General features: G+C 39.8%; 1 protein-coding gene across 1 annotated transcript; it reads right to left on the bottom strand.

The window, feature by feature from the left end:
• Positions 1-1,964: 1,964 nt before the first annotated feature.
• Positions 1,965-2,426, bottom strand: LOC121463490 (40S ribosomal protein S18-like). Its single transcript, XM_041675738.1, has one exon. It carries the CDS (start codon positions 2,424-2,426, stop codon positions 1,968-1,970), a length of 459 nt encoding a protein of 152 aa, XP_041531672.1. The 3' UTR covers positions 1,965-1,967.
• Positions 2,427-12,840: the final 10,414 nt, after the last annotated feature.

Raw genomic sequence — 12,840 nt, 5'->3', positions numbered from 1 at the left:
TGACACTCAAGATCAGCCCAGTACCTTCAAGGTTTTTGACTGTTTGCTTTTTAAGATACTGGTGATTTCAGAATTTATGCTGGATATGCACTTCCTTGACAATGATGTATCATATAATCTCATGGTCCCAAGGTCCTTGTCAGTTCCCCTTCATCAACTCTTTGTAGTTTTCATAACCAAGTTTACACTAGCAATTCTGTTTGTGACTTTTTCTAATATCTGAAAATAAGATTACCTGGAAGGCAAAACAAATATGTCTCAGATGCCCTGATTTAGTACTATGCAGTTTTAGAAATGTCAACACAATTTAGACTTCTATGACATGCATATTTATGACATGTATATTTTTTCTGGAACAGCTTTGTGATTTTCTCTTGGTAGAGCCGTCCATACTTTTCTTTCACTCTTTCTTTTATTGAGAATTTTACAAATGCATATAATGTGCTTTGTTTACCCCCTCCCCTACTTCCCACCATTTTCCCTTCCCAACTGCATATATTCTCTTCTTTCTTTTAAACCCACAGAGTTAACCCTCATTAAAGCCTTCTTTTGTTACAGTTGAAGACTAATACAGAGACCCACAACTGGTCAATGTGAAGAAAATAGAGTCTGTGCATTGTTCACCTATACTGCACTGCCTTCCACAGTTTTGGGGGACCCTACCTACTTTACCAATCACTATAGACCACAGTTCTCTCAACACAGCATTGCCTTTAATGTTTGTCTCATTAGATGCTTTCCTGACACCCAGATCCTTAGAGGGCACTCAAAAGTTAGTTGTTCCATCACCAATTATATATTTTTTTTCTATTATTGAGTATAAAGAAAAGGAGAAATGTCCAGATGGGTAATTGTTTATTTATCCATGAATATTTCTTAAATCACAATAGTTTCTGTAAGGTGTATAAATTATGATAAAGCAGAGCAGTGGAACTTGCAACTTTACCTTCTTAAATATGCTGCTGTTTGCCAATAATAACTACACACTGAATATTTAACTAAATTCTCTCAAATGACTTCTTCAGAGAATCCCAAAGTAACCTCTACTTCACTGATTAAAAAATAGTCAAAGTTATCAAATGTGATGAGAAGACCCAAGGAGTAAACACAAAAGCCTCATTCCACACCACGCCCCAGTTCCTGGAGTAAACCCTACTGGTTAGCTATTGCTATTAATCGGCACTTTTTATAGGTATATTAAAGAATTTCATCCAGTCAACAAAGGGAGAAGGAAAAGTTCCTGGAAAACCATATTTATTTTTGAAAGGTAATGACAGTTCAGTATCAGCTAAGTCCATAGATATATGTGGAAGAGCTAGTTTCCAAAGCAACGGTAACCACATTGCCTCAAGAAACCCATCAGTGTGAATTATTTATTTCTCAGATTTTTTTCAATAGGAATAATAAAATCCAGAACATAGCCATCGTTCCCTATTTACAGAAGCTGATATTTGAAAGAAAAATAATGCTTTACTTAGAAGAAGTAAGCATTTTGAGCCACTAATATATTTTCGTTATTCCTGCTAATTTCCCTGTCTTAATTAAGTGTGGAGAAATGTACAAGATGGATGTGGGTCTTTTATGCCATGCATAGGTTAATACACCTGCATTGTTTTCAAATGAGATACATAACCACTGGGCAAAATCTGAGAGTCGTTAAACTCTATTTCCAGTAAAGGCAACTTCCATTATCTGTGATCAGGGCCATTCTTTCTGCTCTTTTTTGCTAGTGAGTAGGCCATAATTTGGTAAGTAATAGGCAGGAGAGAGAGATTATTCCACCAACTAGGGACAAAATGATCTAAAATATAAATGTGCTTAAACCATCTGTGATGTCTGGCCACCATCACTCAGACTTCTCTCTCACTGAGCCTTCCCTAGGCTCCCTCAGAAAGACCTTTGAGTCTCTTCCCCCCACCCCCACCACAGGCATATAAACTATTTATTAACAGCAAAGGCCCAAGGACTCATTTCTTCTTGGATACACCCACAGTGCGGCCCCGGCGGCCAGTGGTCTTGGTGTGCTGGCCTGGGACACGAAGGCCCCAGAAGTGGCGCAGCCCTCTATGGGCCCGAATCTTCTTCAGCCGCTCCAGGTCCTCGCGCAGCTTGTTGTCCAGGCCGTTGGCCAGAACCTGGCTGTACTTCCCGTCCTTCACATCCGTCTGTCTGTTCAAGAACCAGTCTGGGGTCTTGTACTGCCGGGGATTCTGCATGATGGTGATCACACGCTCCACCTCGTCCTCTGTGAGCTCTCCAGCCCTCTTGGTGAGGTCAGTGTCCGCTTTCCTCAACACCACGTGAGCGTATCTCTTCCCCACACCCTTAATGGCAGTGATGGCAAAGGCTATTTTCTGCCGCCCATCGATGTTGGTGTTGAGTACTCGCAGGATGTGCTGGAACTTCTCAGGGATCACGAGAGACATGGTGGCGGCACAATCGGCGGCGTGTAGGCCTCCCGTGGAAGAGCTTTGAGCCTCTTTTATTCCTTCAAACCCTGAACTTTGCTTGCTTTTATCCCCTTCTCCCCACCTGTGAGTGCTGGAAGTGTTTGGCATTCCCTGTATTAGTGGCGTTGAGGAATGTCTTCAAGATACTAGTTTGAGAGTGGACACTTTCCTGTCTCTCAGGCTGCCCCCTCCATCCAGAAAGGACAAGAACATGATGCCATGCTCTCCCCACACCTCTACAGCTCTGAAGCACCTGTCACTGGTTCTGTGGCAGCCAAACAAAGCATATTAAAAGCTTAGATGTCTTAGATGCTCTCTTTGGGACAGAAATCAATGAAGAATGATAGAAACGGAATAGCTTCTCAGAGATATCTCATGCGTATGTGTCCGAAAAGATGTAGTTGAATTAACAAAAGGAAATCTCTATCTGTCCTACACACATGCACCCAAAACAGGCCATTGAAAGTGAACCCAATATATTGCAATTGCCCCTTTTTAATGCTGTTTATACTCATTTTAGGATACAAAATGTTAAGCGAACTAGAAAACTGACATTCAATTTGGGAGGTTCCAACTACCTGATTTTTGTACTCATAAACTCAGTTTAAAACTAATTTAAAAAAGAGTTGGGGATATTTAGCACTTGTGATTGAGTGATCAGTCTTCCTATATGCTGAGAATACCTGTTCCTAACAGATTCACACTGATAGCCACATTCCCATGAAATTATATGATTTTGACAGTTAAAATGAATGAATGGGCTGCTATTTCACTGCTGACCTAACAGTTCCCAAATTAAGAAGCCATTAATTTTCAACAGCATATAGCTTCGAGTTTTCCTGTAAATTATCACAGCCTAGAAAAATTAGGAATCAAATAGATCTTTCTTCAACATATGGACATAGAATTCTAGTATTGAATAGAAGAGACAATAGAGATGTGAAAAACTAAATTTCAGGAAAATGAGATGAGTCCAAACAAGTACTGTTTTTTTTTTTTTTTTTTTTTTTTTTTTTTTTTTTTTTTTGGTTTTTCGAGACAGGGTTTCTCTGTGGTTTTGGAGCCTGTCCTGGAACTAGCTCTTGTAGACCAGGCTGGTCTCGAACTCACAGAGATCCGCCTGCCTCTGCCTCCCGAGTGCTGGGATTAAAGGCGTGCGCCACCACCGCCCGGCACAAGTACTGTTGTTATCGTAAGCATGATACCATACCTGCCTCATTCCTGTAAGTTTTGCATGTGCTACTTAATAATCACTGAAGGGAGGTGAAAATTTATGAAATAAAGCTATGGGAAGTTAGTTACTTACTCGTTATGTGACACTATTTCTTGGGAAATGTGAAAAAATATTTCCTCACCCCAGAAAGGTAACTGATGACAGAGCAAAGCACAGATAGCCCACAAATCAGCTTTGGTGAATGAATGCGCTTTACTAGGTTACTTACAGGTAGGAGAGGAATGACTTTAAGAAACAGAGAAGACTCAAAGACAGCTGCCTCAGCAGAGACCCATCCAAACCTGGGCGACAACTCACAAACCTGGAGTATACTGCACAGACCTCAGTTTGGTCAACAGACTTGGGAGTGTCAATTCCTGCTGACCTACATGGTCTGAGCTTCTTCCAGGCAACTCAGTTGCTTTCTACTTCCTCCTGGCTGCTGGGTTTGTCTCTTTTTCCAAGCCATTGGGCTTATGTGAGCCTTTTCTTGGCAGTCTTTATCATTTCTTTACTCTTGTGGAGAGAGAGAACTAGTGAATCTGGTCAGTTTCAGGAACATCCTGAAGCTATTTCTATTTGCTTATGTCTTGTCTTAAGGAGCTTCCTGCAGGATCTGGTGTTGCTTTTAGAATATTCTGTTGTTTCAACTTTCTGTAAACACACAGTCTTAAAATAACCTATTGTTTTACCTTCCTTTCCTTTCCCCCTAAATAGAAGGTTTCAGTCTCAGAGGAAGCAGCCACATACCTCCACTCTGCTGCCATTAGAGTACAAGTATTATGTAGGAAATGTATTGAAATGTGATAACCCGAGGAAACTAGAGCAAGGGTTCAGTGATTAAGGATCCCTCTTGCCCTTCTAGAAAACCTGAGTTTGGTTCCCAGCACCCACGTTGAATGGTTTACAACTCCTGTAACTTCAGCCCCAGTAGATCTGATTCCCCCACCTTCTTCTACAGGCACCTGCACTTATGAGCACACACCTCCCCTTAAACTGAAATAGAATAAACCTCTTTAAAAAGAGATTAAAAATTTAATAATCTGTATTAGTCATATGCTGTAAGCAAAACCTGGGTATAGGTTTGGTGTTTGTATGATGGAAAGAATATTTTAAAAATATCATATTCATTATGCATTATTATTTCATTCATATATCAGAAAAATTTTACAAACTATCAGAAATTATGCTAGACATAAGCAATAGTAGTTCCTCACTGTCCCTTGTTGTCACCCCAAGATTTCAACAGAGTTAATAAAAACAATCAACAGCAAAAAAAGAGGTTCTAATGAATCAACATATGGGACAAAAGAGGCAAGGACCAAGAAAACTTCATCTAGGAAGGAGAAGTTGAGGTGTTGAAGAAAATGGAAGGGCACCATGTTAGTCCCAGGAAGCATGTGATGAAAGCCAGTCTCATGCAAAGAGATGATGTGGCCAAGGAGCAAGGTATGTTGAGCAATAACTTGTCACGTTTGGGCTATAAAAAGTACAGAAGGAAATAAACAGGAGGGGTAGACTGGGGAGAAAGGAACTCTCAAAGTCAGGATTTGGCATTTTGGATCTTATCATTTAGACTTGAGTTCTTTATAGCAGAGGATAAGATGGTAAGACTTGTATTTTAGGACAAACAGTAAACTGAAAAGAGAAAGAAAGAATGAAAAGAAACCAAATAGTTGAATTAAGTATCTTTGCTTCTTTGTTGTTTGGGGAAGAAGTAAATCGCTACAAGGAAATTAAATACCTAAATGTAGCTCTCAGAAGAGAGATGGGAGTGCACACAATGACTGGCAAGGTCGGTTGTCAGAAAGCCTAGAAAAGGAAGAAAAGGAAGGATAGGGCTTTAATTGAGAGGGAAGCACAAGGGATCAGTAAAAGAACCAGTGAAATGGGGACAACCAAGATAATTCAACTCTAATCTGTAAGTAAATCTTAGGATAAAAAGAAAATCACTGAGCATAAGAAAACAGCTGGCCAGGAGCAGTGAGATAACTGAGTTTAGTCCTCTGAAGGTCTTTGCTGGGTGCTGTGACTCCAGCTCCATCCGAAGATGGGGGAAGCAGCCCCGTGTTGAGGCAGGCGAGATGTAAGGTCAATGAGACTGTCCTGAGAGGCCCAGTACAGCTGGAGTTAAGCCAGAACGGAGCAAACCAACATTGGAGACTCCTTTATAAACTTGGATGTCAGTGACAAAAGTGGAGGGAATGGGGAGAGGGGAGAGAATTAGAAACATGGAAAACAATTAATGGATCAAATCCAAGAAAAGACAATTTCTTATCAAGTGATGAGACATTACTGTAGTGAGAGCAGCGGGCTGCATTCCCGCCTGGATCCCAGCTAGCTTACCCCCGAAATAACAACACACAAATTGTATTCTTTTAAACACTGCTTGGCCTATTAGTTCTAGCCTTTTATTGGCTAATTCTCACATCTTGATTAACCCATTTCTAATAATGTGTTTAGCACCATGAAGTGGTGACTTACCGGAAAAGATTCAGCATGTCTGACCTGGCAGCTGGCTCCATGGTGTCTGACCAACTATGCTTTCTTTCTCCCAGCATTATGTTCTGTTTACTCCACCTACCTAATTTTCTGTCCTTTCAAAGGGCTAAGGCAGTTTCTTTATTAACCAATGAAAGTAACACATAGATAGATGACCCTCCTCCATCACATTACTAACTTGTTGCTAGAATTTTCTCCTTTTTAATTTTTTACTTTTTGAGATTACAGTATAAATATGCCATTTCTTCCCCCACCCTTTCCTAGTTTCAAACCCTCCTAGCTCATGTTTATAGGCATGCTAACAAGGACTAGGTGTCAACCCAACAAAGGAGTTGTGAGAGGGGGAGAAACAGTCTTCCTTAGGGAAGAGCATGCCAATTACCTGTCCACAATCAAGTGGTCAGCTCTGTATATACACACATAAAAGTAACATTGTACAGTCTGAGCAGGCTGTTGTTCATATATGTACTTAGAAATATGTATGTGTGTATATATACACATGATGTCATCTCTAATAGGTATAGATTTTTGTTCTGAGTATATATCTATATATATATATACATACATATATACAAACTGATTTATATCATATATATACATAAATACAAACAGATGTGTTTGTACATGTAATGAAAAATGGGCAATGATTTTAAAGGTTTTTAAAACGGAAAATACATAAAAGCTCATAAAACTTTGTAAGTGGGGAAAGTAAAGAGAGCAGAATCCATCAGTGGCAATTTATTCCTACATCTACCAACAGAAAGTTGATCAGAATTTAACCCCTAATCCTAGTAGAAAAAAAAGCATTCAGTTTAAAAGCATGTGCTTTTGATATTATTTATGTTGATCCATATATTTTTATTCTTTCAAATATATTTAAGATATTGTGTTTCATTACTGCATTTTCTCATGTGCACCATTGTGTTTTGCTGGTATTCAATCCCTACAATCCCACCCCCACCCACTATCAAGATGATCTCTCTCCATCCGCTTTGCCAAATAGTTTCCCTCTACTTGACCTAGAGAATCTGGTTAAAATTCCAGTCATGTCAGTGGGACATTGGGGGAAGATTATGACTTGGGAGGTTCTCTTCTCTCTGAATCCTGACTGGCCTTTGTAGCTTTCATGAGCAGTGGGGTGGTCCACCCCTCTCCTCTCCTCTCTCTCTCTCTCTCTCTCTCTCTCTCTCTCTCTCTCCTGCTGCCCTGCTGCCCCCATGACTGCAGGGAGGTCCAGATGTTTGGTGGGAGAGGATGGGTGAGGTTGAGATTTGTCTGGATTCTCTTAAGTACAATAAGGATTTGTTTTTATTGTATTTGATTGGTAGTCTGTGTGCTAAGAGAGTGAGGCGAAGCTCCCTTGAGTTTCATGTGGGTAATCAAAACCACTTTCTCCAAGTGCAATGGGAACGAGATGACATAAATTTAGAAACCTAAAGTACAGACATTTTAGCTGCAAGTATAAAGTGATGTAACCATAGCAACTCAACTTGTCCCACAGAAAGCTGACTTTGCTAGGGGACAAAGTCATTCATTGTTTTTTAAAAGCTAAGTATCACAAAGTACTAAAAATTAACTTTATTGTTATAACATTTAAATCACTTTGTAGTAAGAATCATATGTACAATTCATATTAAGAAGTATATGTATTATTTCTAATATAACTTTCAACTCTGAGAAATAATGAATGCTTTAAAGAGACCCAGTTTGCTTTTCAATTCTAAAGGAAATAAGTTTCTTTTTCTTAATTTTAGATTAATATTTACTATAAAATTTTAAAATTTGCGACGATACAAAAATAGTTTTTGAAAAATCATAAAATACTACCAGGAAGAAATAAATACTGCCTATATGCAGCTGAACATCTCAAGAAAATCCTTAGACACTTGAGAGATGGCCCAGAAGTTGAGAACATGCACTGCACCTCCAGCGGACACAGTCAATTTCCAGACCCAACTCTATTACTCCACTCTATGCCAGAGCTTCTGTGGTCACTTATTCCATCCTCCCCACCCTACCCCCCCCCCCACACACACACTTTTTTTTTTTTCGAGACAGGGTTTATCTGAAGCTTTGGAGCCTGTCCTGGAAGTCACTGTGTAGATCAGGTGGCCTCAAACTCACAAAGATTTGCCTGTCTCTGCCTCCTGAGAGCTGGGATTAAAGGTGGCCACCACCACCTGGCCAGTCACTTACTCTTATGTCCACAAACATAAAGAAAGCTTGCTTAAAAACACATGTACAAATAATACAATTATCATGATTTTACTGAATTGTTCTTAGTTTTTCTTTTTTAAGTTTGAGAGAGAGAGAGAGAGAGAGAGAGAGAGAGAGAGAGAGTGTGTGTGTGTGTGTGTGTGTAGCAGGCTTGCCCTTGCTATAGCATGCTTCTAGAGCCCAGAGGCCAAACTCACGTGTCTGTAACATCTGTAGGTAAGTTCTGGGAATTCTAATTGAGGTCCTCGCATTTGTATTGTAAGTGATTTGCCTGGATTCCACTGAGCCACAACACCCTAAATGATTCTTCAATTTTTTAAGTTCCTTGTGATGAGAGACCTGGGACTCTGTGTACCCTTGGTGTCCCAGTCTGTTTTTAACCAGAGCTGTGCAAATATCTTTGCCATGTATGAGTATATTAGTTTATTACATTAGTAGCCATTTCTTTACAGTTTGGGCAAGTCATCAGTTTTTGTTTTTGTTTTTTTTTTTAAATTTCTGGTTGTTGTCTTCTTTACTGTTGTCATAAAAATCTCCCTTTTCCAACTTGCCATGTTTTTCCCCAGTAACAGGCAGGAAGGACAGAAATGAACAACCATGGCTTTGTGGTACTTTTCTTTTTCCATACAAGGTCATAAAAGCTATTTTACAGTAATTTCTTGGGATGTGAAGTGTTGCCATTGGAAGTCATTCAAAATGAAAATAGTAATCCTCATTTTTTTCTTTTCTATTGAAGGGATTGGAGGGAAGGAGGTTATTACTGGGGACCCAGAATTTGTCCCCTGTCTGCAGCAAACAATTGAAAAGAAGATCTTGAGGAAGGTGGGGAAACTTCTTGAAATTCCAGAGGACGACAGCACAAACGACAGCACCCTCTCTAGTGCACTGTTTTAGGGGAAACACATTTATTTTTATGGGGCAGTTTAGATGTGAGTGGGGAATAATAAAAAGTGGGCAAGAGCGAGGAATATAAAAATAGAATCCATGAGAGAAAAGCAGAGGTGGATACGGGAGTGCCAGATCCACCAGCTTCTGAGAACACAATTGTGCTCCCTTGTGTGATTCATGGGCCTGAAGCCCTTGCTCCAGGATATTTATCCAGTATTTCTTTTATTTACATTGCTTAGTGTGTATGTGCGCACACACACACACACGCCCGCACATGTGTACACATGTATGTATATGGTGAATATGCGGGTGCTAGAGCCAGGATGACCTCGAGTGTTTTTCTCACTCTCTATTATTTTCCTGGACAAAGTCTCTGAGAACCCAGTGCTCAACATTGCCTAGCTTGAAAACTCTTGGGAATCTACCTGTCTCCCCCTCCTATGCACTAGGAATTAAGATGACTATAAATGGCCCAGAATTTTTCAGATGGATTACAGGGATTCAAATTCAGCTTCTCTGGCTTACTCAATGTTCACTTTACTGACTGAACCATCTCCCCAAGTCTATACTTGTTTGCTTTAATGGACAGCTTTTGATTCCCTTTCTTTATATCTCCTTGTTTTTGTTCACCAAGAAAAAACTAGGTTAAAGGTTTAAAGATGAGTTTTAGGATATGGACCCCTGAATAATAAATGTGATGAAAGGCCTTGATAGTATCCCTTGTCTCCCCTTACCTGTCTCAAGTTCCTACTCAGACTGTCTAGTTTTCATGTGGAGCTAAAATGAGCCCTGAGCAGTAATTTTTGTTTCTGTGGGAAAGGACAGCTGCTAGAAAAACAAAATAAGATGATAGCAGGCCTGAGTTACAATTCTACTGCTGCTGTTAGTCTTTAATGTCACATGTTTTGGGGGGATGTTTACCCATGTAGACTGTTTAGTGATCTTCAGAGGAGAGCCCTGGAAGACTTTGGAATAGCTCATTACAACTGATATCAAATGGCACCGTTGAAGTCACATTTCTTTTTTTTTTATTGATTTTTATTGCGCTCTATATTTTTCTTCTCCCCTCCCTGCTTCTCCCCTCTCCTCTTCAATCCTCCCCCAAGTCCCCATGCTCCCAATTTACTCAGGAGATCTTGTCTTTTACTACTACCCATGTAGATTAGATCTATGTATGTCTGTCTTAGTGTCCTCATTGTCTAGGTTCTCTAGGATTGTGATGTGTGGACTAGGTTTTCTTTGCTTTATCTTTAAAAACCACTTCTGAGTGAGTACGTGTGATAATTGTCTTTCTGGGACTGGATTACCTCACTCAAAATGATGTTTTTTAAACTTCATCCATTTGCCTGCAAAATTCAAGATGCCGTTATTTTTTTCTGCTATGTAGTAAATGTACCACATTTTTCTTATTCATTCTTCAGTCAAAGGGCATTTAGGTTGTTTCCAGTTTTTGGCTATAACAAACAATGCTGCTGTGAACATAATTGAGCACATGTCCTTGTGGCATGATTGAGCATCCTTTGGATATATACCTAAAAGTGGTATTACTGGGTCTTGAGGAAGGTTGTTTTCTAATTTTCTGAGAAATCTCCACACAGACATCCAAAAAGGCTATACCAGCTTGCATTCCCATCAGCTATGCAGGAGTGTTCCCTTTTCCCCACAACCTCTCTAGCATAAGTTGTCATCAGTGTTTTTGATCGTGGCCATTTTTACAGGAGTAAGATGGAATCTCAGAGTTGTATTGATTTGCATTTCTCCGATGACTAAGGATGTTGAACATTTCCTTAAATGTTTTGTAGTCATTTGAGATTCATTTGTTGAGAGCTCTCTGTTTAGGTCTAACCCAATTTTTTATTGGACTATTTATTCTTTTGATGTCGTTTTTCTTTAGTATTATTATTATTTATTTATTTATTAAAGATTTCTGCCTCCTCCCCGCCACCGCCTCCCATTCCCCCCCTCACCCAATCAACTCCCCCTCCCTTATCAGCCCGAAGAACAGTCAGGGTTCCCTGCCCTGTGGGGAGTCCAAGGACCTCCCACCTTTTTCGAGGTCTAGTAAGGTGAACATCCAAACAGCCTAGACTCCCACAAAGCCATTACGTGCAGTAGAATCAAAACCTAGTGCCATTGTTCTTGACTTCTCAGTAGTCCTCATTGTCTTCTATGTTCAGCAAGTCTGGTTTTATCCCAAGCTTTTTCAGATCCAGTTCAGCTGGCCTTGGTGAGTTCCCGACAGAACATCCCCATTGTCTCAGTGGGTGGGTGCACCCCTCGCCGTCCTGCGTTCCTTGCTCATGCTCTCTCTCCTTCTGCTCCTGATTTGGACCTTGGGGTTTCAGTTGCGGTGCTCTTACACCTGTCAGAAAGGCTAAAATCAAAAACACCAATGATAGCCTTTGCTGGAGAGGTTGTGGACTAAGGGGTACACTCATCCATTGCTAGTGGGAATGCAAGCTTGTGCAACTACTTTGGAAAGCAGTGTGGCAGTTTCTCAGGAAATTTGGGATCAACCTACCCCTGGATGTCGTTTTCTTGAGTTCTTTGCATATCTTAGGGATCAGTCTTCTGTCCGATGTGGGGTTGGTGAAGACCTTTCCCCATTGTGTAGGCTGTTGTTTTGTCTTGTTGACTATGCCCTTTGCTTTGCAGAAGCTTCTCAGTTTCAGGAGGTCCCAATTAGCAATTGTTTTTCTGTGTTGTGCTACTGGGGTTGTATTTAGGAAGTAGTCTTTTGTGCCAATGAATTCAAGTGTACTTCCCACTTTCTCTTCTATGAGGTTCAGTGTGGTTGGTTTTGTGTTGAGGTCTTTGATTCATTTGGATTTGAGTTTTGTGTATGGTGATAGATATGGATCTATTTTCATTCTTCTACATGTTTTTGTCAGCACCATATGTTGAATTTGCTTTCTTTTTTTAAATTTTATATTTTTAGTTTCTATGTCAAAAATCAGGTATTCATATGTGTGTACATTGATATTGGGGTTTTTGATTTGATCCCATTGGTCTTCCTGTCTGTTTTTATGCCAATACCAGGCTGTTTTCAGTACTATAGCTCTATAGTAAAGTTTGAAGTCTGGGACTGTGATGCTTCCAAAAATTCTTTTGTTGTACAGGATTGTTTTGGCCATCCTAGGTTTTTGTTTTTGTTTTTCCATATGAAGTTGAGTATTGTTCTTTTGAGGTCTGTGAAGAATTTTGTTGTTTTCATTTGAATTTCTCTGATGGCTAAGGATGTTGAACATTTCCTTAAGTGTTTTTCAGTCATTTTAGATTCCTCTGTTGAGAGTTCTCTGTTTAGGTCTGTACGTCATTTTTTTTATTGGATTATTTGTTCTTTTGATGACCAATTTTTGAGTTCAATGACACAGGATACCACTTTTTAAATATAACCCCAGTAGCACATACACTGAGAGAAACAATTAATAAATGGGACCTCTTGAAACTGAAAAGCTTCTATAAAGCAAAAGACATGGTCAACAAGACAAAACAACAGCCTACAGAATGGGAAAAGATCTTCACTAACTCCACATCAGACAGAGGTCTGATCTCCAAAATATACAAAGA

The sequence above is a fragment of the Microtus oregoni genome, unplaced genomic scaffold, assembly GCF_018167655.1.
Source record: "Microtus oregoni isolate MIOR12 unplaced genomic scaffold, Mior012 000026F_ref0000081, whole genome shotgun sequence".
NCBI classification, from domain to species: Eukaryota; Metazoa; Chordata; class Mammalia; order Rodentia; family Cricetidae; genus Microtus; species Microtus oregoni.
The sequence above is the reverse complement of the archived record's forward strand: the minus strand, read 5'-3'. Positions and strand labels throughout refer to the sequence as shown.

Bases quoted from the DNA above. Each gene is read 5' to 3' on its own strand.
- LOC121463490 (XM_041675738.1), bottom strand. From the start codon at position 2,426: ATGTCTCTCGTGATCCCTGAGAAGTTCCAGCACATCCTGCGAGTACTC.